Source organism: Chiloscyllium plagiosum, chromosome 32 (genome assembly GCF_004010195.1).
Source record: "Chiloscyllium plagiosum isolate BGI_BamShark_2017 chromosome 32, ASM401019v2, whole genome shotgun sequence".
Lineage (NCBI taxonomy): Eukaryota > Metazoa > Chordata > Chondrichthyes > Orectolobiformes > Hemiscylliidae > Chiloscyllium > Chiloscyllium plagiosum.
In genome coordinates, this window is record NC_057741.1 from 30,118,052 (window position 1) to 30,146,022 (window position 27,971).

The window sequence follows — 27,971 nt, forward strand, 5'->3', positions numbered from 1 at the left end:
CTCCTCTTTCTGTGCTGTGCCCATCCTGTGAAGTGCTTCATTGACTGTGAAGCACTTTGAAACAAACAATGGTTGCTAAAATCACTGTGTTAGTGCACATCTTTTTTTTCCATTTCCCTACACTGCGTACCTGGACTCTGCCAATGAGGAACAAAGTTCCCATTACGTACCTTGTACATTGTATATCTTGTGTTGTGCATATCTTGTATCTATGTGATTGAAACAGTATTGATAATGACATTATTGATAAAAATTGGCATTTGGCAGTAGCACAAAGTTGGTGATAATGAATTGTGAATGTTAATGATAATCAGAATGGAACGCTTGGCCATTTTGTACTGCCTGCCAAAACAGGTGTCACCCCCACTGTTTTTATTTTGTGGGATTGCATACAATTGTTGTTCCGTTTGTATACATAACTGATCTATAAAATATCTTGAATTTGTTTCAAATGTTGAAGGGAAAGAAGAAGAAGAGGAAACGTGAAAAGATGCAGGAAACCACCTCAGGTAAGAATTAAAATGATATTATTACAAGATATTGTAACTTATTTCAACAAAACTTTGTACTTCTATGAGAGCTCAGTAACAAGACTGTCATTCATTGCAATCCTGCTGCGTTGAATTGATCTCCTTTCTATCCAGTTGTTTGACAGTGGGAATGGGTTTTCTGAAACAACTGTTAGACCCCTCTCTTAGCCCCTTCCCGACTGCACTTTGCATTCCGAAATCAGACAGAGCAATTTTTGAGACTGTAGCGGGTTCATGGTGCAACTCTTAACAAAGCATATCTCTGACTGCTTCTCTTTGATGGAGAACCTTAGAATGGAGTGTCCATCCATTTCAGTATCTTCCTGAGCTGCAGCAGTGAGATGCCTCCCACACAGATCTTATTGGGCAGTTTCATGTGCTGTGTTCGTCCTCTGGGTCTCATGACTTCAATCATACCATGCATCACCCTTGACCTTTCACCTCTGGAGCATGTCTGTCTCCTGAACAGACTCAGTTGAGTAACACTGCCTGTTTTTGAGGGAGTTTTGATGTCAGAGGTCATTGGGGTTGGGATAGTGATGACATGTGGGGATTTTGTTCTGTGTGAGTTTCCCTGCTGAGTTATGTGGATGGTATCTAATGGGGTCATACTTTGAAATTTCTACAGTGACTTGTTGAGAGTTTCAGCTGATTCAAGCAGAAGAACATAATGAATTGTCCTATTCATAATTGCATTCACACGACATTAGTTCTTTTGATCCTGTGTTTTGCCACAGAAATTATACAGCAGCTTCACATATCATTGGAGCAGATTTTCACAGAGTTATGGAGCTTTAAAAATGACAGGCAGGAACCAGACAGAGACATCGTGCTTCCACAAGTCTAGTTTTTTTTGCCAAAAGAGGAAAGAGATCTTATTTACCACGAGAGGGAGAAACTCAAACTCACCCAACCAATTTGAACCTGATGCTGAGTTCAAAGAAATCCCATTTTGACTGTTGCAAGTACATTTAATCACAAAGTGGAAATCAAAATTGATAGAGTTGGTGTAAATGCAATTAAAGAACAGTTAAAATCTCGATTACGGCCATGAGCTGAAGTTCTTGCATGCCCCTGCTCTTTAAACTTTAAAAAAAATTGTAACTGGCAGTGAGAGCTGAGAAAAATAAGCTGTTTGCAGACTGCTTTGATTGACAGGTGTATGTTGGAAAGAAAATAGCATCTGGTCTGCAACGTCAGGAGAACACTTTGTTGACACCACACCTAGGGTGTTATCATTGCCAGTATGAATGCTTGGCTGAGTTTCAACTGTTGTATTTAGCTCAGCAGAGGGTCCTGAGTTCCCTAGGAGAAAGTGAGGACTGCAGATGCTGGGGATCAGAATCAAGAGTGTGTTGCTGGGAAAGCACAGTAGGTCAGGTAGCATCCGATGAGCAGGATCTTTCCTGATGAAGGGCTTATGCCCAAAATGTCGATTCTCCTGCTCCTCGGATGCTGCCTGACCTGTTGTGCTTTTCCAGCACCAGACTCTTGGTCCTGAGTTTCCGGCTTGGTTGGAAAGTTAAAGAAACTTTTGGCTGTCTTTGATGTAGGTCTGAACAGAGATTTGTTTTTGTAAGTAATTAACCACTCGAGATTTGAAAGCTTATAATGGGTTCTATGAATGGGATTTTTTTCTCTATTAAATATGTAAGGAGTAAAAGCTGTGCTAGATATTTGAAGGTTTGCTTTTTCTCTCTAAATGACTCCTGAGTTCGGTGGCAGACACCGGCTGAGTGACATGGAGCTTATGAGGGCACACGGGGGTGGATGGGTGCATGAGTAGACATTGAGTTGGCATGGAGGGTATGAGGGTGCAGCGAGTCAGGAAGCTTCTCAATGTGAACTACCCACCTCAGTAGACAAATGCTGACCTATTGTGTCTGTCCATTATTGGCTTCTGACCACGTAGACCTGGTAGCCACAGAACAAATAGTATTCCCGGTGGTCGAATAACTCCCACAAGATGGCAGAATTCAGAAAAGCAAAGGAGTATCTCTTTCCCCTAGCTCCCTTACACTCCCAAATCCCAGCACTCTGTTCAAAGTTGCACTGAGTACTAAGGCGCACTAAGGTGTCCACATATCTGTTCTGAGTTAGCTCACCTCCCCTGGCACAGGGAAAGCAGTTTAAACTACTTTTTTTTAACTAACTTCATCTGCTTTCCAGTGGAGAACTTGCATATCTCTGCTCATGCCTAGACGAAAGTTGGTAATGATAAACTTCAAGAGGACTTTGGCTTTTTAAATGGGCAGACTCTTGGCTGGTGCAATTTAATGCAGAGATGTGTGAAGTGAAACATTTTGGCAGGAAGATTGAGGAGAGGCGACATAATATAAAGAGTCGAATTTGATCAGACATGCTGGAATGGAGAAACGTGGCTGTGCATTTGGCCAAATCATTGGAGATGGCAGATTGAGAAAGTAGTTGAAAGTATAGAGGAGCAGCATAGGGTGGCATGTTGGCTTAGTGGTTAGCACTGCTGCCTCACAGCGCCAAGGACCCAGGTTCAATTTCATCCTCAGACGACTGTCTGTGTGGAGTTTGCACATTGAGCTTGTCCCCATGTGGGGTTTTGTCCAGGTGCTCCTGTTTCCTCCTACAGTCCAAGTTGTTTAGGTTAGAAGGACTGGCCATGCTAAATTGTCCACAGTGTGCAGGCTAGGTGGGTTAGCTGCAGAAAATGCAGGGTTACAGGGATGGGGTGGGATTTCCTTTTGGAGGGTTGATGGGCTGAATGGCCTGCTTCCACGCTGTGGGGATTCTATGATTCTACACGATCCTAGGCTTTATAAATAGAGGAATAAAGTCCAAAGCCTGGAGGTGATGGTGCACCTCTGTAAAACTCTCTGGTTTGGCCTCAGCTGGAGTTTTGTGACCATTTGTGGGGACACCATACTACAGGAAAGATGTGATGGTGCCATAGAATCCATATAGTGTGGAAACAGGCCATTTGATCCAACAAATTCACACTGACACTCTGAAGAGTATTCCACCTAGACTCATTCCCTACCCTTTCCCTGTAATGCTACATTTCCCGTAGCTAACACACCAAATCTACACATCCCTGGATGCTGTGAGCAACTTAGCATGGCCAATTCACCCACCCTGCACATCTTTGGTCGATGGGAGGAAAGGAGAGCAGACATGGGGAGAATGTGCAAACTCCACACAGACAGTTGCCCAACGGTGGAATTGAACGCAGGTCCCTGAAGCTGTTCAAAGAACCAACCAAAGAATGGGAGGAGAAAGTCTTTTAAGCAGCAAGTTCATTGATCGGGAACTCTTCTCTGGAGAGTGTGGTGGAGTTAGATTCAGTCAGAGTTTCCAAAAGAGAATTAGAGGGGCACCAGATGAGAAAAACAAAAGAGTCCTGGTCCTGGGAAACACTGAGAGAGTGGGACTAACTTGTAAAATATTTTTCATAATGCCTGCACTCTACAAGGCAATTGCTGGGAGGATATTGCTCCTCATCAGTGAGCCCAGAACCAGGGAAACACTTCAAAATAACAGGTGCCCCCATTTAAGATGAGGATTTTTGCTTTCCTCTGAGAGTCACGTATGTTTGGAAATCTTGGAACAGAGGGCAGTGGAAGCTGCGTCATTGAATCTGATTCACAGCTGAGTTATACAGAGTCTTCATCAACGAATGAAATGAGGAGGATGGGGATCAGGCAGAACAGTGGAGTTGAAGGCCGCATAATCAGATCTGCCATCATTTTACTGAATAGTACAGGGCAGTTTGATGGGCCGAATGGCCTACATTTCCTAATTTTATTTTCTTAACTGGGATGCTTTTGTGGAGAGTTGATCTAGACATGAAGGACTGTAGGATCCTTACAATGCAGACAGAGGCCACTTAGTCCATCGAGCCTGCACTAACCCTCTGGAGAGCATCCCTCTGAGACACCCATGTGACCCTGCATTGCCCCCTACCCTGCACATCCCTGGACACAACGGACAATTTAGCATGGCCAATCCACCTAACCTGCCTATCTTTCAACTGTGGGAGGAAACCGGAGCACCCGGAGGAAACCCACGCAGACGCAGGGAGGATGTCCAAACTCCACACAGACAGTCACTCGAGGGTGGAATTGAGCCCAGGTCCTGGTGCTCTGAGGCAGCAGTGCTAACCAACGAGTCACCGTGCCACCCAATTGGCCCCTGTGCTGTAACGTTTCTACAATTCTATTTAATTGTTATTTGGTCAGTCAGTACAAGTGCCCAGAGCCAAACAATAGCCTCTTCATTTGCCAAGTTTGAGATAAATAGTTGGCAACTAATCTGTAGAGGGGTCACTCCTTGGTAACAAGTAGCAATGTTCTCTCCACAAGTGCAAAAGGGGTTTCTCCTGACACCCCATGGTTAGTTGCGTGGGGGCCTTGGCTTTTCTTGACCTTGTTTAGCAAGGAACACACTCACCGTCAAAACTCAAACCCTACCAATTGACAGATGGGGGCTTGTCACAAGGAACTTGTTGGTGATATCCATGTTTCCCATCCTTTGATCCAATGGGTGTCTGCCGGTGGCCTTGCTCAAGGAGGTCACTTCATATGGGAGCCAGAGAGAGAGGGGGAGCAGTGGTTGGAACAGGTCATTACGGTGTGGGTGAGTGAGGCATACAACAAATGTTTACAACCACAGCCAGTTGGTTTTCGTCAGTTGGCGAATGTGTGGGAGGAGGTGGTGACGTTTGCATGGACAGGAAACCAGTGGAGGGCAGTGTGAGACTTGCTATTTGTGAAGTGAAACCATCTGATACATGAAGTGTCTCGATGGGCTTCGTAGCTTGTGATTCGGTAGGATGCTACCTGAATTAACATGGAGGAGGCTAACAGAACTCAGTACACCCCAAAAGGCACGTGGGATTTTAATTATTGGATTTCATTCCTCTGGGTTTAGTGCAGTCACTGCACTGATGGACACAGTGGGAAGAACATTGTTATACCTGTGACTAGATAACTATCAAGGGCCTTTCCTGATAGTATCTTGTGGAGTGGAGACCTGTGTATCTCAGATTGGAAGATGCTTAATCCCGTTGTGTGAATTTGGCAGGACCAAGCATTTAAATTCTCTTTCCAACTTTGTGAAATTGCAGCTAATTGCTTTGAGCAGGCCTTCATCCGAACGGTGCATTGCTTTTACTTTTAATCCTTTTTGCTTTTATTCCTGCTCCTAACCAGGATTGGAATTTTGTGTCATGTTTTGTGCACTGGATCACAAACATCATTATAACCATAGCCAGCCATTCAACCTCATGGCGCCATTGCAGCCTTAAAGTGAGATCGCTGCCTGGAAATCTTTGAACCTTGCAGCACAGATGGAAGCCGTTCAACCCATTCTGCCTCTTCAAGAGCCACCTAACTGCCCTGTGCTATCTCCATACATTTCCCTTTCAAATACTTATCCAGCTCCCTGTGGACGATTGAAGCTACTTCCAATGTTGTATCAAGCAATTCAGTACAGATCACGATCACTCATTGTGTGAAAAACCCTCTCATTTCCACAAACCCAGACTCCCACCACCCCAACTTTTGCTGCTAGTTTTCTTGAAACATACGGATTTGATTATTTTAGTTTAATAACCATGTTTTTACACATTTTTGTACTCTTTAATGACAATCCTGATCCTTCAGTTCTACATGCTAGCATTCACCACTTAAGAGCTAGAAACATATCTCATATACACAATGTCATGGTGGGATTTGAGCTCGAGATGTTTTTGGCTAACTCATTCAGGTTTGATTATTGATCTTAGCAAGTTTTGAGAAGATTTGTAGCTCAGGTTGAGGTTCTGAATGTAGGTATGCTCGCTGAGCTGGAAGGTTCATTTTCAGACGTTTCGTCACCATAACCAGGCAACATCTTCAGTAGGCCTCTGGAGTGCTATGGTGACGAAACATCTGAAAGTGAACCTTCCACCTCAGTGAATAAATCTACATCCAGATTACTTATCTGGTACAATAACCATTTAAACTCCTTTCGATCATACTAAGTGCCATCATAGACCGCCACTCGCTGACCTGTACTGCTCGTGGTTTTGGAGCAGGTTGAACTGGTGGTGACAATGTGAGTGGAAATGAATAAGGGATCAGGGTTTCGAAAGCAACCCACCCTTTTCACAAGCATCTGTGATGGGAGTCACTGAACGAAAATCAGAACTGGAAGGTCTGTGACAGGAAACGCTAACTGAACAATGTTTTTGCTCAATTGTCAGCACCTATTAACCCTCTCACTGGCCTAGAAAGGAGCAGCAGAGAAACTAAAATTAGCTCCACAAGCTTTTCTAACCACCACCTACAATAAGATGGAAATCCAGCCTGAAAGCCTTCATTATGTAGGCGCTGAAACACAATTGATATACAAAATGCATTTTAAAAGCTGTATATATTGATATAAGAGTTCAGATTCATTTGCTTTCCATCTCTAATTTCTGTACTAGTGTTTATATGTTATTACATTATGGCACTTTATTTGCTCACTTATTTATGCAAGATAATCCCATCAAGTAGTTTTGGACATAAGGTTTATATTGGCAATATTGCAAGAAAGGCAATTTGATAAAAGACTGTTATAATAACTATTGGTTAATTCCTATTCGCAAGGACAAGAACAGGCAAGTGGCCATTGCTACATTAGCCCTTCACATTGGAGATAAACAGTGGGATTGTGCTCTGGGTCACTGCCCAAGAACCCAAAACGTAAGACTAACAGGGTATCACAAGCAGCTTGGGAGCTCTGTATGGATAAAGAGGAGTTATGTCCTCATTGAGGAGGTCCTGAAGATCAGTAACAAAAGGCTAGAAATTCTAGCCGTGATGAGAATGGCCTGGGAGGAATTTACCATGGAGGACACCGTCATGATGCAGATTAAAAGACGAGCCAAGAACTCACCAGTAGCATTTCATTCTGCAACTGCCCCATGTTCATCCAGACATCAGCGCTTGCAGTAATTCCATGGCTGTGACAGACATATTGATGTGAGTGTGGTGCTGGAAAAGCACAGCAGGCCAGGCAGCATCCGGCAAGCAGGAAAATCGACATTTCGGGCATAAGCCCTTCATCACCCGAAATGTCGATTCTCCTGCTCCTCGGGATACTGCCTGACCTGCTGTGCTTTTCCAGCAGCACACTCTCGGCTCTGATCTCCAGCATCTGCAGTCCTCACTTTCTCCACAGATATATTGACAGAAAAGGCACAGCCGCTCACAAGTCTTGGGGCAAATATCTCACAAATGATGCTTTCATTCTGCAAGTTTGAAGAACCAGCCATTGAGAACCCTCTCAGACTTTACAAGTTTCACCAACATTCCCAGGTAACACTTTCCAATGACAGGTGCTAAACTAGCTGGCCTATAGTTAACGTGTTTTTAGTCTCCTTGTCTTTTTGAATGAAGGTATTATATTGTCAGTTTCGAGTGTGGAGTGAACTTCCAGAGAAAATGGCAGGTGTAGGTACAGTGACAATGTTTAAAAAACATTTGGATAAGTACATGAATAAGAAATGTTTGGAGGGATATGGGCCAGGCACAGGCAGATGGGACTATTTAGCTTGGGATTATGGTCAGCATGGACTGGTTGGACCGAAGGTTCTGTTTCCATGCTATATGACCGGTCTAGCAAGTCCTCGAAATTTGGCCTCTTGACAATCCCTGGGATTGCTCTGCTTTGGTGACCTTCCAGGAAGTGCTGAGGTTGGAAATTCACTTCCCAAACCCCTTTACTTCTCTTTTTAAGATACTTATTGATACCTACTTCTCCGGCCAAGTTCTTGGTCAGCTTTTGTGTTTCTGTGTTAAAAGAATGCTATCCTATAACACGCCATGAAGTGTTTACTATGGTAAAGGTGCTATATAAGTGCTGCTTGTTTCTGTTGGATGATAGCAAAGAAACGATCTAGCAACATGGCCATCTTTAGCACAGAACTTCTGAAAGCATTTCACAGTTACTGGCTGTTTTTAAAGGTCAGTTATTTTTATAGAGACATTGGATACATCATAATGTCAGGAGCAATGACGTGATCATTCATTTGGTGTTTTTTTGGCTGAGGAAGAGGTGTTGACTAAGCCATGAACTCTCTTAGTCCTCTTTGGTGGTTGATCTTTTACGTCCAGCTGAGCAAGCAGACAGGGTCTTGGTTTGAGGTGTCATCAAAACGTTGACAATGCCAACAATTCAGGATTGCATTGAAGATTAAACAAGGGCAAATAAATTCAGGAGGTCAGATCCGAAACAATTACAGGGACCTAATTTCTACAGATTGCCTCTTCCTTAATTCTCCTTTAAACTGAGCTTAGCTTCTTTAGGCTTCAAATAAACCTTTCAGAGGCTTTAACCAAACAATTCTGTTCCGGAATAGCAAAACTAAACTCCTTACACTGAGAGGATTCGTTATTAACAGTTCTAAACTGTCTCTCTTCTTTAGATATTAAGCTTCAGACAAGACTTCTGAAAAACTGCCAAACCAAACCCAAACAGCTTTTCTCAAGTGATAGGCGTTTCTCCTAATGAAAAGAAACAGAAAATCTCTCCCTGAACTTCTAAACTGAAAACCTAATTCTCAACCATTTACTTTGTTCACTCACAAACTCCAGTGTAAGCAAATCCCATTGGTCTCTAAGTGTTATCTCTTTCATACTTTTAAAAAAAAATCAGTCGTCATGGCTACAGGAATACTTACAAGTTAATCATTTAACCAAAATGCACATGTCACTACCTGAATTCCAAACTCTAAAATAAATGGCATTAAAATATATATAACTCGCAATCACTACCATCACAAGATCGACTCCATAAGGATTGTATGGTGATCAGTGCTACTTATACTGTCATGGACAGATGCATCTGCAACAGACTGGGTTGTGAGGATGAGGTCATGTAGGTGGCACTGGTTCCCTCACTACCTGCTGCACCCAGGTTAGCAGCAGTATCCCTCAGAACTCGACCAGCACCAGTGCCACACCAAGAATACACTCTGCATCCTTGCCACCCTCAACACTCCACCAAAAGGTATTCAGCATGAAGGTGCTTTGATTCAATAACTGAGTGAGGGGGAGGAGACGGGAGGTTGTAGACATTACTCAACAGACGGTTTCCTTACCCATGTTTGACCTGGTGTCCTGACTCCTCCTGGGGTCCAGTGTCTATGTTGAGGGCTCCCATGGCTACTCCTGCCAGACTGTGCCATCACCTCTGCTGCCTTGGCAATGATGTTGTCTGGGACATTGTGTCTAAAGTGCAATTCTATCCGACCTGTGCTGTGAGACAGCTCTCCCCATTTTGGCATTCAACCCCAGTAGCTTTGGGGTTTCTAGTTTTGGGGCGACATGGTGGCTCAGTGGTCAGCACTGCTGCCTCACAGCACCAGGGACCCGGGTTTGATTCCAACCTCGGGTGACTGTCTGTGTGGAGTTTGCACATTCTTCCCGTGTCTGCGTGGGTTTCCTTCGGGTGCTCCAGTTTCTTCCCACAATCCAAAGATGTGCAGGTCAGGTGGATTGGCCATATTAAATTGCTCATAGTATTCAGGGTTGTGTATGTTAGGTGCATTAGTCAGGGGTAAATATAGGATAACAGGGTAGGGGAATGGGTATGGTTGGGTTACTTTTTGGAGGGACTTGTTGGGCCGAAGGGCCTGTTTCTACACTGCAGGAATTCCACGGTAGTAACGGAGTCGGCAGGGATGAGAATGTGACTGTCGTTTCCGGTACCTCCAGGTACTCCAATGATTTCATTCCGTTTGAGTCTTTTTAGCAGTTTAATATGATTGAATGGTGTGCTGGACTATTTCAGATGACAGTTAAAACTCATGACAGTGAGCATATTGCTGTGTGTCTGGAGTCACACGGGGGGGACAGATCTGGTCGAGATGGCAGATTTATATTCATAAAGAGCATACATGATCTACTTGAACAATTGGCAATGGTTATTCTTAGAATTCAAGTTTGTAAAAAAGGCAGAATCTACCCTCTACCCCAGTGAGATTTGAACCCAAGTCCCTAGAGCATAAGCTGGGTCTCTGGATGAGTAGCTGAATATCAATGCCACTGTGCCATCACCCGAACCTTATTGAGAACATTTGAGGAAGCTCTATTTCTAGCGAGGTGTTATTTCTTCATGCTTGCTATTTTAAAACTATGCAGCCACCTGCTCACAAACCTGCCCTCCCACCCCCTCACCTTTGCACAGCACCGAAGTATCTGGAAGCAATGATTGGTTGCCTCTCCCCAATGTTTAATGAGAATCGATCAAAAGTGAGTCAAGCGAAACATTTCTCAGAAAACCCTCTGCCCTGCCTTCAGTTCGACCACAGCTGGTGTGTTCCTGGTACTGAACACCCAACAACTTCAAAAACCAGCGGATGTCACAATACTTGGGCCAAGCACGTTTGGGTGATGCACGCACTGGGCACGTTTCCCGGAGAGGATTTGGACAGGCGGTCACCGTAACCTTAACAAAACTGGGAAATTTCCCGGGTCATCCCACCTCTCGTTCTGAAGCTTGTGCCGGGGATGGGGAGGTCTCAGTGAAAGGTGCCCCACGTCAAAAAGGAACCACTTGCGTCCCTCCTGCCCCCATTTGTTTCTCTTTGCTCGTCCCTCCCCAGCAGCGCCCTGGTTGCCTGATCCTGCATGAACGGCTGGCGAGAGCAGTAATGGAGGTGCACAGGGTGAAAGCTCTTTGTACTGATGTTTTGCTGCTTTGCTCAGCCAGTCCCACTCCTGAGACACATGCAGTCCCTTTGATGTGCAGATCACTGAGAGACAGACTCTTGGTTTCAAGATAAATAAAATGGTCCTTTGAAGGATAGCGGGTAATTTATTTTTAGACTTGAAGCAGACATTACGGGCTGGAAGATATAGCCAGGGCATGTTTTATTGGACCAGGACTTGGCACTGTGCCAGCAGCATGAATGCAAGCACAGAGGCTAGTTTGAATATTAAGCATTAAACTTTATTCACATCCCCACAGTCTCTTTCCTGGGGAGGTTCAAGGGGATTCTTGTGAGAAATCAGGGCGAACTTATCAAAACACATAGGATTCTTCAGGGACTTGACAGGGTAAGTATGGAAAGGATGTTTCCCCTCATGGGAGAGTCATGATCCTGAGGGCATCATCTCACAATGAGGGGTCACACATTTAAGACATTGATGATGAGGTATTTGTTCTCTGAATCAGTGGAATTCTTTTCCACAGATTTTTACTCATAGAGTCACGGAAGTGTACGGCACGGAAACAGACCCTTCGGTCCAACCCGTCCATGCCGACCAGATATCCTAAATTAATCTAGTCTCATTTGCCAGCACTTGGCCCACATCCTTCGAAACCCTTCTCATTCATGTCCCCATCCAAATACCTTTTAAATGCTGTAATTGTACCAGCCTCCACCACTTCCTCTGGCGGCTCATTCCATACACGCACCACCCTATGCGTGAAAAAGCTGCCCCATAGGCCCCTTTTAAATTTTTCCCCTCTCACCCTAAACCTAGTTCTGGACTCCCCCATCCCAGGGAAAAGACCTTGTCTATTTACCCTATCCATGTCCCTTATGATTTTATAAACCTCTATAAGGTCACCCCTCAGCCTCCAATGCTTCAGGGAAAGCAACCTCAGCCTATTCAGCTTCTCCCTACAGCTCAAACCCTCCAACCCCGGCAACATCCTTGTAAATCTTTTCTGAACCCTTTCAAGTTTCACAGCATCCTCCAATAGGAAAGAGACCAGAATTGCATTCAATATTCCAAAAGTGACCTAATCAATGTCCTGTACAGGTACAACATGACCTGCCAACCCCTATATTCAAGGCACTGACCAATAAAGGAAAGCGTATCAGATGCCTTTTTCACTATCCTATCTACCTGCGACTCCACTTTCAAGTTAACCTGTACTCCAAGGTTTCTTTGTTCAGCAACACTCCCCAGGACCTTGCCATTAAGTGTATACGTCCTTCCCTGATTTGCCTTTCCAAAATGCTGCACCTCAGATTTATCGAAACTAAATTCCATCTGCCACTCCTCGGCCCATTGGTTGATCTGATCAAGATCCCATTGTAATCTGAGGTAACCTTCTTCGCTGTCCACTACACCTTCAATTTTGGTGTTATCTGCAAACTTACTAACCATACCCCTCATGTTCATATCAAATAATTTATATAAATGACGAAAAGCAGTGGATCCAACACCAATCCTTGTGGCACACCACTAGTCACACGCTTCCAGTCTGAAAAGCACCACACTCTCTGTCCTCTACCTTCGAGCCAGTTCTGTATCCAAATGGCTAGTTCTCCCTGTATTCCATGAAATCTAACCTTACTAACCAGTCTCCCATGAGGAACCTTGTTGAACGCCTAACTGAAATCCATATAGTTCACGTCTACTGCTCTACCCTCATCAATCCTCTTTGATACTTCTTCAAAAAACTCACTTAATTCAGTGAGACATGATTTCCCACCCACAAAGCCATGCTGACTATCCATAATCAGTCTTTGCCTTTCCAAATACAGAACAATCTCGTTTATCTGAATGAGACGGGCAGGGAATAATTTGTTCAGATCACTGATTGTTTGGATAACTGATTGTTCGGATAATGGATAACATTTTTAAGGGACTTTGAGATCTTGTTTTGATAATCCAAAATACGGATAATTAGCGTTTGGATAACTGAGATTGGTCTTTACACATAAATCTCATCCCTCAGGATTCCCTCCAACAACATGCCCACCACCAATGTCAGGCTCACCGGTTTTTAGTTCCCTGGCTTTTCCTTACCACCTTACTACCAACCTCCAGTCTTCCAGCACCTCACCCATGGCCATCAGTGATACAAATATCTTAGCAAGGGGCCCAGCAATCACTTCCCTAGCTTCCCACATAGTTCTTGGGTACACCTGATCATATCCCGGTGATTTATCCATCTTTATGCACTTTAAGCCATCCAGCACCTCGTCCTCTGTAAAATGGACACTTTTCAAGATGTCGCTATTTATTTCTCCATGTGCTATATCTTCTATTTCCTTCTCCACAGTAAACACTGCTGCAAAATACTTGTTTATTGTTTTTCCCCATCTCCTGTGGCTCTGCACATAGGCAACCTTACTGATCTTTAAGGAGAGAAAGTGAGGACTGCAGATGCTGGAGATCAGACCTGAAAATATGTTGCTGGAAAAGCGCAGCAGGTCAGGCAGCATCCAAGGAACAGGAGAATCGACGTTTTGGGCATAAGCCTGAAGATTCCTGAAGAAGGGCTTATGCCCGAAACATCGATTCTCCTGTTCCTTGGATGCTGCCTGACCTGCTGATCTTTAAGGGGCCCTATTCTCTCCATAGGTACCCTTTTGTTCTTATTGTATGTATAAAATACCTTTGGATATTCCTTAACCCTATTTGCCAAAGCTATCTCATGTCCCCTTGTTGCTCTCCTGATTTTCCTCTTAAGTATACTCCACTGCCATCATACTCTTTGCGGGATTCACTTGCTCTGTGGTGTCTGTACCTGGCATGTGGTTCCTTCTTTTTCTTAAAAATCACACAACACCAGGTTTTTAACTTTGTACACCCCAGTCCAACACCGGCATCTCCAAATCATGACTTCTTTTTCTTGACCAACACCTCAATTTCACTAGCCATCCAGAATTCCCTACAGCTACCAGCCTTGCCCTATCAGGGAATGAAGGATTATGGGGATAAAGAATTGAGAATGATTAGATCAGCCATAACCTCACTGAATGGCGGTACAGACTCAATGGACCAGATGGTCTTCAGCCGCTCCTGTGGTCTTCCCAGAGTACAAGGGAGTTCAGGCAGAGGTAATGACACTGGGAGTGGGGCTGGGGCAGTGTTAATGTCACTGGGTTAGTAATCCAGAGATTCCTGGTAAAGTGCTGTAGGGATGCAGGAGACTGAGGGGTAATTAAATTCAGTTGATAAATGTGGAATGGAAAACCAGCCTCAGTAGTGGTGGTGACTATGAAACCATCTTTGGTTGCAGTGAAATGTCCTTTCGGGAGGGAAATCTACTATCCTTACCTGATTTGGCCGACACAAGCTCCACAGCAACGTGACTGATTCTAAGTGATCTCTGAAATGACCTGCTAGGCCATCCTCTCCCAGCGAAATGAGGAATGGGCATCTCTTGAAAGCATAAAAGAACATGGAGAGGGGTGACCTTTATACTTCTCCCGGGGAAGGGTTGTTGGACTCGAAATGTTTACTCTCAACAGATACTGCCAAACCTGCTGAGTTTCTCCAGCAATTTTTGTTTCTGTATCTTTCAGATCTCCACAGTTTTTCTTTTATTACATCCGCATTGGTCTAATTTGTTTAAAAAGCTTTTGTGTTTGCCAGCGACTGTTGGAAGCACCTCAAAACCTGCTCACGAACATCTTCTCCAACATCTTCTGTAGCATCTTTAAGATGGCCACCACCCATTATAACATGACATTGATAATTAAAATGCCCCTGAATTTAGCAGAGGGATCAGTAAAGGGAATGAAAATGGAAACAATATCAACTGCTGAACTGGTGCAATTTGAACAGGTTTCATTTCACGAAAAATGGGGTGCATTTTGCACCTCTAAAAATAGTATTCTGTGCAGTCAGTAGACAGATAGCAGCCATCCACCAAATGAATGTCTCCTGCATTCCTTTCTTGACCCACGTATCAATTACTTAATTCTCTGTCAATGCAGAAGAATTGGTTCAATGTTCAAATTATACTTCAACACCAATTAAGCAACATGGTGGCCTGTCTGGTACACCTCATGCCCTTTGATGCCTGATTTGCTATATCCTGTGATTCTATTCCAAAACTTCCGTCTATTCCTACACTCTCCCCACCTATTAAGAAGTCCTTGAAACCTAACTGTGAATGACTGTGTTTGGTCGCACTGAGAACGTAAGAACTAGGAGCAGGAGTAGGCCGTCTGGCCCTTCGAGCCTGCTCCTCCATTCAGTAAGATCATGGCTGATCTTTTCACGGCCTCAGCTCCACTTACCCGCCTGACATTTTACTGGATGAAAAGCACTAAATAAATTCACTACGTACAGGTTTGTCCTATATCTGTTGGACTTGAATGGAAGGTGATTTCATTGAGATGTACAAGTTCCAGTGGGAACTTGGCAGGGTGGACACTGAAAGGATTTTTTCTCTTGTGCAAAACCTACGGGTAAACTGTTTAATCAGAAGGGGTCTCCAAAATTAATATGAAGGTGAAGAAAAATGTTTCTTTTGGAAGATCATGACTGTGGAAATCTCTTCCCCAGATGGCAGTAGAAAGCTGGGTCATTTAATACTCTAAGACTGAGACCAAAAGACCTTTCACCAGCAGAGTCATATAAAGTTTATTGGGTAAATGCCGGTGTGGGAATTGACACCACAGTCGGATCAGTCATAATTTTATCAAATGGCAGAACAGGCTTGAGGGGCAGAATGGCCTAACTCTGCTCTAGTATTTTCAATCTGTTAGATGTCTTATATGATTTCCTTGTTGACTTTTTGTCTTAAGTATATTTATAAATCGAAGAATAACTTGCATTTATATAGCAACATTCACAGCCTCAGGGTGTTCCTAGATGCTTTAGTCATTGGTATCCTTTTAATCCTCTATTGTATTGTCAGAAAGCAACCATTTGCACACAGCAAGCTCCTACAGATTAAAATGAGAGTGCACCCAGATAATTTGTTTTATTTATATTGTTTGAGGGATAAATGTTACATTGTTTGAGAGATAAATGTTTGACATCATTTTTCAAGAACTGCCTGTTTTTTTGGAATCTTAGAATTGTTACACTGCAGCAGAAGGCTGATCGGTCTATTATGCCAGCACTGGTTCTATCGCCCGTGGCATTCTCCTGCCTTTACACCATTTCTATCCAAACAATCATCCTGTGCCCACTTGAATGCCTGGGAGAGTGCCCAAGGCTCTTTTATGCACACCTGGGTTCAATGTTTCAAGGAAATTGTGTTATCATTTGTTAGGCATTTATTTTAACCTATAATGTGGCCCTATCATTCCAGTGGTTTAGTGCCTTGTTGCACTGGATAAGATACTGTCATTTACTATCCACATTGTTTGCAACACACACGCACTCCACTATCTCCCCACTGAAGCCTTCCACCATCTCCCCCTTCCTCCCTCATTACAAAGCTGTCCCCTGTATCATCGTGCTTTCACACAGTTTAATAGTAAGATACATAACTGCCTCTACACCTCAACCCCTATTTTATTGCATTTCTCCGGAGCCTCTGCATCGTGACTTTTAACAATTGTAAAACAGATTGTCCAAGCCTTTCATTTCTCAGTCTTCCCAGACCGGAGCAAAGATTGGCAAGAGGATTCAAAACAGCCAGACACTCAAATTGTCAACCATTGTGGTGTTTTTGTTTTGGTTTTGTTAAGATTGTAAACTGAGCATGTAGGTGTCAATCAAATGCTATTTTCTCAAAACATTGCTGTTCTTCTGACATGTCTAATAGCTGGCACACTGCTGTCTTCCTACTGTGGCAAATGTATGCAGATCCCAGTAGCTGCAGTGGATTGGGGATTAGTGGAATTAGCTCCCTGGAGCAGTAAGCAACTCGCCTCCTGTATTAGCATGGGGCAATATCTTTGTTTCTTTATTCATGCCCCATGCAGACCATAGCGTCGAGTTCAGTAATATAGATGTCTCCTCCTACTTGGCAGCCTCACTGGAATCCCCATTTATTTTTCTCTTTTCTGAGTCAATTCATTCCCTTAAACAAAGCACCAAGCATTTTAGTGATTTAAAAAAACCCCAATAAATTGACAATAATTATGCTCTTGATAATATGTCAGGGAAGTGTTCTAAATGCACAAAGATTTATTTGTCTTTTGCCATTGTGTATATTTTACATTCAAGCTTGCAAGGTGGTTCAATGGAAACCAGCAGCATTCAATTACAAAATACATTGTGCCTGCTGTTTATGATGTGTCAGTGAGATACTGGGCTGGGTTGGAGGGGGTGGTATGTGGGCAGGAGAAGGGAAAATGAGTATTTTGCTCTTGCAGCACTGCAGCTCATGTGCAGGTAAGATGAGAACTGGAAGTTGCTAAAGTATCTGCTAAAGTGAGACAGCAGCGCATATGTGTGTTTACAGTTAGATCAGGCAACTGATAAAGTCATCTAACCTCACAGTCCAACGACCACAACCTCCATCGCTCCTGGGTTTGTAAACGTTACCCGCTGTGGTAGCTGTGCTGCTGAGAAACGCTGAACAGACCCCGAACCTCTGTTTTCGCAGAATGCAGGCAGCTCTGAATTGATAACACAACCATCAAAACTTATGTCTGTTTGTGTCTGTTGTTTCGGGAAGCTGCGAGCACACATTTGAAGATTTTTGTTTGTAAAACCTGCCTTTCAAAAAGCCCACTGTCTCTCCATTTGTTGGGTACAACAGCAATGAATAAATAAATGATTTGTGAGGTTGTTATGGACTTCTTGCCATCTCTGAGTTTTGTTCTGAAGCTGAAATTCTTTAGTGTTTTATATATAAGACAAGGTTTCAGGCTACTTTATAACAAATTTTAAAGAAATTTTAATTTTCTGAGTTGTTGTTTAACATATTTTTGTGCTGCTGGATGCTTCTAATTGCAATCGAGATAAAAACAATGAACTTCAGCACCTCGAGATATTCTTGTGTTTAAAAATCCAGACCCAATAGATTCTTGTGAAGAATGTTTTGATTTGATTTGCTTGCATGAGTTAAGTTTAACAAAGTTTGCTGTTTTACCTTTAATTTTACATTTACATGCAAGAATTAGTATTTTAATTTTGGAATGGATGAAATCCAGATTAAAATCACTTTTTTATATTAATGCTTGTCAGTCTCAGAAAGAGGCTGCTGTTTAGTACCTGTTGTTACGGATCACAACAGCAAGAAGGTTTTTTGCTGCTTCAATGTGGAATCAGACAAAAAAAAATTGACATTGTCAAAATAGGGAGATACCAGGAGGGAATGAATATGAAGGTTTAGTCCCTAAGGTAGGTTTTAAAGAGAGACTTAAAGGAGATGGAGGTTTTAGAGAACGGGGAAGGAATCCCAAAACTTTGCAAGATAGGCTGAAATTACAGCCACAAACCATGGTATGATGTGAATTGGGGAAAAACATTAGCATTGGTGGAAGTACAGATATCTCAAAGGGATTTCGGATTGAAGGAAGATGGGGGATCTGATCACATCAAACTTGGTGCATACGATGTACAGTGCCAAGAAAGAGGATTATTTGAGGTTGTTAGCAAGAAATCAAATGATAAACATGGACACAATGCAAAAACGTAGTGTTACACTGTCTCCTCAGGACCCACATTTTCAATAGACAATTACTCTCTAAAATTGAACTGACCTTGGAATGTCAATGAATATTACAACCAGGATAGAAGGGATGGTGAATGGCTCCTGCCTTTTCCCACTGCTCATTTAACTGAACAGGTCTTGTAAAGAAAGGATATGTTTGATAATTCAGCATGTGCAAACTGTTTGAATGAAGTTACTATAAGTGACATAAATAGACAGCTTATCTTGAGATTTTCAAAAAGAGGGTAGTATTTATTGTACTTAATCCAATCTAAGATAATAAAAATGGTCCAACTTTCACACATATATTCTCAGGTTCACACATACAGAAATAGATTACAAAGTGGGAGGATAGATTATGGGATAATTTTAACAGACAGTGAAGATTAAAGTGATATGGTTCTTGTTGGTTGATGACTTGGGTGAGTCCAAGCTGGCTACAGGAGTTCCTCTATTCAACACCAAGGCAGTTGGAAGATTGAGAAGATGATTTGTCTATTCTTCTGGAGTAGGACTGAGTTCCTTATGCAGCATGTGGATAGTCAGGAACAAACAAAGGGTTCAAACTTGAAGGCATGGATGGATAGTGAAAGAAATCCAATTACAGATCTTGCACCTTGCCCATCTCTTCAGTTTCTGTGCTCTACAGAAAAGCAGTTTCTTAAACACAAAAGAAGGTTAACTGAAGTGTAACTTAATCCTCTCTCTCCGACTACCCAGTAATCCAAGTATGGTCATGGCTGGAAGATTCCACTTGCCTGGCCTGGGTTAAATGGAGTTGGAGGGCGTGGGAGAGAAATTGTTCCTTGTTGGATTACATCTGGATAAATCCTTTCATATCAACAGTCCTGTTCTCCAAGTGATTACATCTAGTGGGGGAGTCCAGAACTACAGGGCATAGGTTTAGGGTGAGAGGGGAAAGATATAAAAGAGTTGTAAGGGGCAACTTTTTCATGCAGAGGGAGAGGTGCATGTGTGGAATGAGCTGCCAGAGGAAGTGGAGGAGGCTGGTACAATTACAACTTTTAAAAAGGCATCTGGATGGGTATATGAATAGGAAGGACTTGGAGGGATATGGGTAGGGTGCTGGCTGGTGGGACCATACTGGGTTGGGATATCTGGTCGGTATGGATGGGTTGGACCGAAGGGTCTGTTTCCGCGCTGGACATCTCTAAGACTCTATGACTCTCGTGATTTCTCCTCACCCATTTGAGTATCCAAGTGACGGTCAGGTTGCTTTGCTAAGAGTCTAGAAGATAGTCCCCATTCACACATTTTCAAATTAATTATTTCTGGTGAGTCTGCATTCAGGTTGTCTCCATTGTATTGGCTTTGGAAGATGCAAATCTTAAGCTATCTTTGGCTGTAATTCAAGTCACTAAAATGTGGGTCAAGTCTTTTAGTCCCCTCCAGCCAGTCAATTCAAAATATCATTTTTGGTTTCAAGCATTATTTCAGCACATGTAATGGATTGTTAACTTACTCACTTTCCAAAAGCATAGCAACTTTATGCAACTTTCTATTTTTTACAGTGTCCCAGAGTTAAATGTGTGCTAACAAGGAAGGGGCTTTGCAAAATAAAAAACAGCAGAGTTCAGTTTTTGAACTGGCTGAGGAATACCATCACCTTCTAAACCTCATTCCTTGTCTGAGACATGAGAATGTTCAGGTTAAACTCACCACCAGTCTTCTCTCTTTCATGAGAGAGCGACCGATGGCCCACTTCTTCTCAGTTTGCAGTGGGAAATCTTCTACTGCCAGATGACTACTGAGCCTCTGAGTGTGGAGAGTTACAAACAGATCCTTTCTTGAACTGCTTTCACACCATACAGTGTTGCACCTTCTCATGGAAAACAGCATCTAACCATTCTCTGAAATTGAATGCCAAAATATAGAGTATCCTGTATTTTGCTAAATATAAATGAACTAACCGTGGAGGTCATCCCAGCAATGGCTGCTCCTTTCATATCCACTTTGGATGGCAGCTGGGGGTATAAGTGATCTGTTCCCCCATGTCGATTTCTGCCTTCAACAGGGTATTTGTACCTAATGAGGCAATACTTACATTAGCTCCCTTAACATAAGAACCAGGTTTGGGTAATCTAGTACTGACTGAGAAGTTCAATAGATATTTACTACAGTTCATGATATTAACACAAATTACATTTACTTCAGGGTCTGTGATAACACTAAGATATTCAGTTACAAACAGTAGCATTCATCCATCATAGGTCATGCTTCAGGTGATCTCCAGTAAGATGGTGACTGAGACCTTTGGATCATAAGGTCATGTATCATAATATCGTGAGCATAGCTCTGAATACTAAGCTGTGAGACACAACACAACAGAGAGTTCCATGGTTCCAGTGCTCCCTAGTCTAGGAGTGATCAGATAGAAAACAGGGCCTGAAGTAGAGACACTCCTTCTCATATAGTGGGGGACGTATGCCATTCAGAGAGCTCTTGTACGTTATTTTCCTTGACTCTTTATCCTCCTTGTGCCCATTTACATTTATAAAGCTCCCATATGAGAAAAAAATTATCGCAGCCACTCTCACCATATTAGCATCACTACTCTCTCTCCCACTCCCTCCGGACTCCATTGTGTTTGATGGGTGTGATGCAGCAAATCACCAAGCCTCCTTAGATAGCCCTTTTCAGAGATGTGGCCACTAGCTTACAAGGTTGAAGGCAGCAGATACTTGGAAACACCACCCCTTGCAAATTCCCCTCCCAGCCTCTCATCGCCCTGACTTGGAAATATATCACCTGTTGCTGGATTGAAATCCTGATGTACCCTCCCTAACAGCATTATGGGTCCTCGTCCAATACATGGACTGCTGTCGATCAAGAAGGCAACTCACTACCACCTTCTCAAAGGCACATAGGGACGGGCAATATATGTAGGCCCAGCCAGTGATGCTCACATCCCATGAATTAAACATTATTTTAAAAACCATAACAAGTACAGAAATTTCAACACTGCATTACACCAGATTCATTCCTATTTGGTCAATCAGACATCAGAACGTTTAGGACAATAGAAACAGAATCACAATAAAGAATAAATAAAAGAGGGAAGGAAAGAAAACAGAAAGAATAATAAACACACTAGACACCTCTCTTCCAAAATGCTGTAATGTGATAGTCGATACATGAAAATAAATCCTCAAAAAATGTCACCCCCGTGACACCCAACCTACAGCTTTCCGTCTTCTAGCCTGGGCATCAGGCAACAGGAACAAGTATCCTTACGTCGGCTAATGAGCGAAAAGTAAAGCAACTCGTAAAAACAGCCTTCAATCTGAAAGTAATGGCCTTTTCTGCACTTTGCTGCTTTCAGAATCATTGCCATAACAGGGAAGTGTTTATTTAAATCTCTAAAATTGATAAAATTGTTCAGGAATGATAACATACAACTATAGACCAAGTTGCTATTTCTGAGCTCAGCCCTGCCTTTGTTCTGAAATATTCGAGCAAGGTGGATTTTGACCCATCCTGCCCAGCTGTTAAATCCAGGTGGACTATTTGACCAAGGGGGGAATCACTAAACAAGCTGGACCCTTGTCCAGGGCAGAGAATAGTACAGAGAAATTGGGATGACGGAAGACTTGGAAAGTGGACCTTGATGGAGAAAGGCACATTACTTGCGGTAGAATAATGGTTCGTTAGTCCCTGACAGCCACAGTTTGACTGAAGAAAAAATAAATGGACAAATCTCTTTGCCTTAATTTTTTTTTTGGTTTTGGAACTAAAGATTTCTTGTATTGAGATGAGAAAGAATCCAGCCCCTTTTTCCACACTGAGCACTTCATCCTTCAAAGCCTCCCTGTTCTTTGAAAATGCCTGAACAAATGCATATTGTACTATCCATTGAGATTGTTGCCCCGTTAACATCCGGACTCAAACTGCACAGTGAAATGATCTTGGAGCATTGGCTTTTGTGCCTGTACATCAGTGGAAATTAGCCGACATAAGGATACTTGTTCCTGTTGCCTGATGCCCAGGCTAGAAGACGGAAAGCTGTAGGTTGGGTGTCACGGGGGTGACATTTTTTGAGGATTTATTTTCATGTATCGACTATCACATTACAGCATTTTGGAAGAGAGGTGTCTAGTGTGTTTATTATTCTTTCTGTTTTCTTTCCTTCCCTCTTTTATTTATTCTTTATTGTGATTCTGCCTTCCCTCTATGCACTATCTACAAGCTTATGGTCACCTATTGCTTTCCTCCACTGGACATGCTATTTGTTTCAATGTTTCTCTGTCTTTTCTCTTGCTGTCATTCCCCCTCGAGCCTTTCCCAGTGTGGCTGCCCATTGAGAATGCCACGGATTGGTTCCAGTCCCTGAATTTATGCAAATGTGTCTCCCTCTGAAGGTAACAAGGACATGTTTGGGTTTGCTGGAACTTACTCAAGCATCGCCCAGCATCCAAATGAGGAGTAATCGGTCCTGAATTGGGACCTAGAATTTATTTTTTAAGCGAAAGTCAGTCAACAGTTTCCACAAAGGAAACCAGCTCTGAAAAATAGTGTGCGTATCTTATCTCTGGGTTGAGCATTTTCCGTGATGTTGCCACTGGCTCTCTTCAGTGGTCTGAAAGTGCAATCAAGTCAGAATACTCTCGAAATCAATTTTTTTTGGGGGTATGTTTAAAAGATTCAGGCAAAGGATGTGAGTGTGGTTGGCTGGTCCAGCTATCATTACCCATCCCTAGTTGGCCTAAAGAAGATGGTGGTAAGCTACCTTCAGTCCATGTGCTATAGGTCGACCCACAATGCCATTTTGTGAGTGTACCAGGTTTTTGACCGAGTGACAGTGAAGGAACAGGGATATATTTCCAAGTCAGGACAGTGAGTGGCTTGGTGGGGAACTTGCAGGGGGTGCTGCCCTTGTCCTTCTAAAGGATAGTGGGAGCAGATTTGGAAGCTGTTATCTAATGAATGAAGATTTATGAAAGTAGATTTATGAAACATTTTTAGGGATCGAATTTGCTCTGACTAATGACACAGCACAGGCAGCAGTGAATTGATGCCTATTTTCCAAGCTGCCATTTGACACCAATGGAAAGAGTTGGGGGGAGGGGGGGTGGAAATGAATTTGCTGGTGCCTGTTTTGAAATCTCCCCATTGCACACTGAGCTTACTTCAGTTGTTCCTACATCCTCTTAATCTAATTCAACTTTTGTCTTCATTCTTTCATGGAATATGTCCATAATCAGCAAGCCCAGTGGTTGTTGCGATTCCTAATTTCCCCTGTAGGAGGTGGTAGTGTATTGCCTTCTGGAACCACTGCAACCATAGAGTTATAGAACATGGAGAAAGACCCTTTGCTCCAACTAGTCCAGGTTGACCATGTTCCCAAACTAAACTAGTCCCACCTGCCTGTGTTTGTCCTGTATCCCTTTAAACCTTTCCAATTTACGAACTTATCCAAATGTCTTTTAAATGTCGTAACTGCACCCGCATCCACCACTTTCTCTGGCAGCTCGTGGGGAAAGGGAGGGTTTTGCTCCAGCTCTCTATGCAAGAAACAATGTTTTGAAAAGTGGACAGCAAAAAAATAAGAGGGGAGAAACCTTTTTAAACAGCGAAGGGTTGGGATCTGGAACACACTTCCTGGATGGATAAGGGAGGCAACTTCAACCATGACTTTGAAAAAGGGAGTTGGATAATTTCCTGAAGAGGGGGAATTGGCCAATGGGGGGTGTGGGGTGAAGAAAACTCAGAAAGGGGGAGATCAAGAGAAGATGTGCTTGCAGAGAGCTGATGGGCCAAATAGCCTCATTCTCTGTTGAAATTGTTCTGTAATGAACTTGTAGGCATGCTAGCGAGTTTTGAGAAAATTTGGAGGCATGCTTCCTGAGAAGCATTTTACAGCGTGCAATCCTGGTCTCCTTCCTATCGGAAAGATGTTGTGAAACTTGGAAGGGTTCAGGAAAGATTTACAAGGATGTTGCCAGGATGGAGGATTTGAGCTACAGGGAGAGGCTGAACAAGCTGGGGCTGTTTTCCCTGGAGCGTCGGAGGCTGAGGGGTGACCTTATAGAGGTATATAAAATCACGAGGGGCATGGATAGGATAAATAGAGAAAGTATTTTCCCTGGGGTCAGGGAGTCCAGAACTAGAGGCCATAGGTTTAGGGTGAGAGGGGAAAGATATAAAAGAGACCTAAGGGGCAACGTTTTCACACAGAGGGTGGTACATGTATGGAATGAGCTGCCAGAGGAAGTGGTGGAGGCTGGTACAATAGCAACATTTAAGAGGCATTTGGATGGGTATATGAACAGGAAGGGTTTGGAGGCATATGGGCCGGATGCTGGCAGGTGGGACTAGATTGGGTTGGGATATCTGGTCAGCATGGACGGGTTGGACCGAAGGGTCTGTTTCCATGCTGAGACTCTCCGACTCCAGTGATTCCTGAAAGGTCACCACCAATGTCTCTACAATCTCCTCAGTTATCTCCTTTACAACTCTGGTCCAAGTGATTTATCAACCTTCAGATCTTTCAGTTTCCCCAGCACCTCCTCTTTATTGTTAGCCATTACACTCACCTCAGCCCCCAATTCTCTTGAGGTTCTGGTATACTGCTGGGGTCTTCCACTGTGAAAACTGAAGCAAAGTACCCATTCAGTTCCTCCAACATTTCTTTATTCCCCATTACTACTTCTCCAGCCTCAATTTTCAACTGTCCACTGTCTTGCCTCTCTCTTACTTATATATCTAAAAATAATTCTTTGAATCTTCTGTTATATTACTGTCCAGCTTACTTTCATATTTCATCTTCTTTCACCTTATTTCTTTTTAGTTGTCCTCTGTTGGTTTTTAAAGGCTTTCCACTAATGTTTTGGTTTCCACTAATCTTCACCACATTATATGCCTTTTCATTTGCTTTTGCGCTGTCCCTGACTTTCTTTGTTCGCCATGGTTACCTTGTCATCCCCTCATTGTGGTGACTTTCTGCTGTGCCTCCTGAATCACCCCCAGAAACTCCTGCCATTGCTGTTCCACCATTTTCCCTTGTAGGCTCCCCTTCCAATCAACTCTGGCCAGCTCCTCCTTCATGTCTTTGTAGTTACCTTGACTCAATTGTAATTCCATTACGTCTGATTACAGTTTCTCCCTTTCAAATTGCGTGATGAATTCTAACGTTTTATGGTCACTGCTCCCTAGGGGTTCCATCACCTTAAGTTCCCGAATCAAGTCTGCCTCATTACACATCACCAAATCCAGAATTGCCTATTCCCTCGTGGGCTCTACCTCAAGCTGCTCCAAAATAAAGCTATCTTGTCAACATCCTGTGAATTCCTTTTCTTGAGATCTGCTACCATCCTGACTTTCCCAGGCTGTCCACCTATTAAAGCCCCTGTGAATACTGTAATCATGCCTTTCTAATTGTCTCTTCTATCTCTTGATTTATTTTCTTTCCAGCATCTGACAACTGCTGGGAAGCCTGTACACAACCACCATCATTGTCTTTTCTCCTTTCCATGACAAACCAACCGACTCCCATGGTCTCCTTGACTATACATCCTCAAGTTCTGCTTCCAGTAAAGACTCTATTCCATTTTCCCAATTCCTCCACCTCTGTCACATCTGTTCTGATTTTGCTACCTTCAAATGTCCACCTTCTTCCTCAACTGAGGATCCCTATGCCCTCTAGTTCTGGACTCCCTGACCTCAGGGAAAAGATTTTGTCTATTTATCCTATCCATGCCCCTCATAATTTTGTAAACCTCTATAAGGTCACCCCTCAGCTTCCGACGCTCCAGGGAAAACAGCCCCAGCTTGTTCAGCCTCTACCTGTAGCTCAAATCCTCCAACCCTGGCAACATCCTTGTAAATCTTTTCTGAACCCTTTCAAGTTTCACAACATCTTTCTGATAGGAAGGAGACCAGAATTTCACGCAATATTCCAAGAGTGGCCTAACCAATGTCCTGTACAGCTGCAGCATGACCTCCCAACTCCTATACTCAAAACTCTGACCAATAAAGGAAAGCATACCAAACGCCTTCTTCACTATCCTATCTACCTGCGACTCCACTTTCAAGGAGCTATGAACCTGCAATCCAAGGTCTCTTTGTTCAGCAACATTCCGTAAGACCTTACCATTAAGTGTATAAGTCCTGCTAAGATTTGCTTTCCCAAAATGCAGCACCTCGCATTTATCTGAATTAAACTCTACAAGGTCCAGATCACAGGCAAGTGGTGCATTTGCAGCTACCCAGCAGGGATTGGCTATTGTACTTCCCCCCACAGTGGAATTGCCTCTCTGCACTCACACCTGCCCACTAGCTGCTGGCCTGAGATTTCAACAGCACTGGAGCCCTGACGGGTCATCGCCAATGAAAGGGAATGAAAAAACGGCACTTTAAAAATCAATGTGGCCCCACCGAAGCCATTGGGTCTAAAGACATTGAGTCTCGAATATTGCAGTGATTGGTTACAGAAGTAGAAATTATTCTGTATGTGTGTCTGCATCTGTGTGTGTCTGCATCTGTGTGTGTCTGCGTCTGTGTGTGTCTGCGTCTGTGTGTGTCTGTGTCTGTGTCTGTGTGTCTGAATGTGTGTTTGTGTGTCTGTGTGTGTCAAGGTGTGTGTGTCATGGTGTGTATGTGTTTGTGTGTATGTGTCTGTGTGTGTCAGTGTGCGTGTCGGTGTGTGTGCATGTGTGTCTGTGTGTGTCTGTGTGTGCACATACACGTACATGCTATTGGAGGGAGGAAACAGCAAGAGTAAACAATGAATGAAAAGAACAGAAAGAACTCAGTTGTTGGAATTCAGAAACAAAAACTGAAAAAGCTCAGCAGGTCTATGGAGAGAAATCAGAGTTGACGTTTTGGAGAGAAAATGAGGTCTGCAGATGCTGGAGATCAGAGATGGAAATGTGTTGCTGGAGAAGCGCAGCAGGTCAGGCAGCATCTAGGGAACAGGAGAATCGACGTTTCGGGCATTAGCCCTTCTTCAGGAATGAGGAAAGTTTGCCCTTCCTTAGTTTTGGGTCCAGTGACCCTTCCTCAGAACTGTTCCTTCTCTCTCTCTCTCTCTCTCTCTATACAGATGCTGCCAGACCTGTTGAACTTTTCCAGCAATTTCTGTTTTTGTTTCTGAATTCCAGCAACTGCATT

General features: G+C 43.2%; 1 protein-coding gene across 4 annotated transcripts in view; it reads left to right on the forward strand.

Annotated features, from left to right (window-relative positions):
- Positions 1 to 27,971, forward strand: part of lef1 (lymphoid enhancer-binding factor 1) — a 151,227-nt gene that overhangs the window by 107,393 nt on the left and 15,863 nt on the right. For 2 of the 4 annotated variants that reach the window (XM_043674327.1, XM_043674329.1), the window contains exon 9: positions 458 to 509. In XM_043674327.1, the coding sequence (XP_043530262.1) occupies positions 458 to 509 (52 nt within the window). The remainder of the gene's footprint in view (positions 1 to 457; positions 510 to 27,971) is intronic. The other 2 variants (XM_043674328.1, XM_043674330.1) reach the window with 1 other exon arrangement.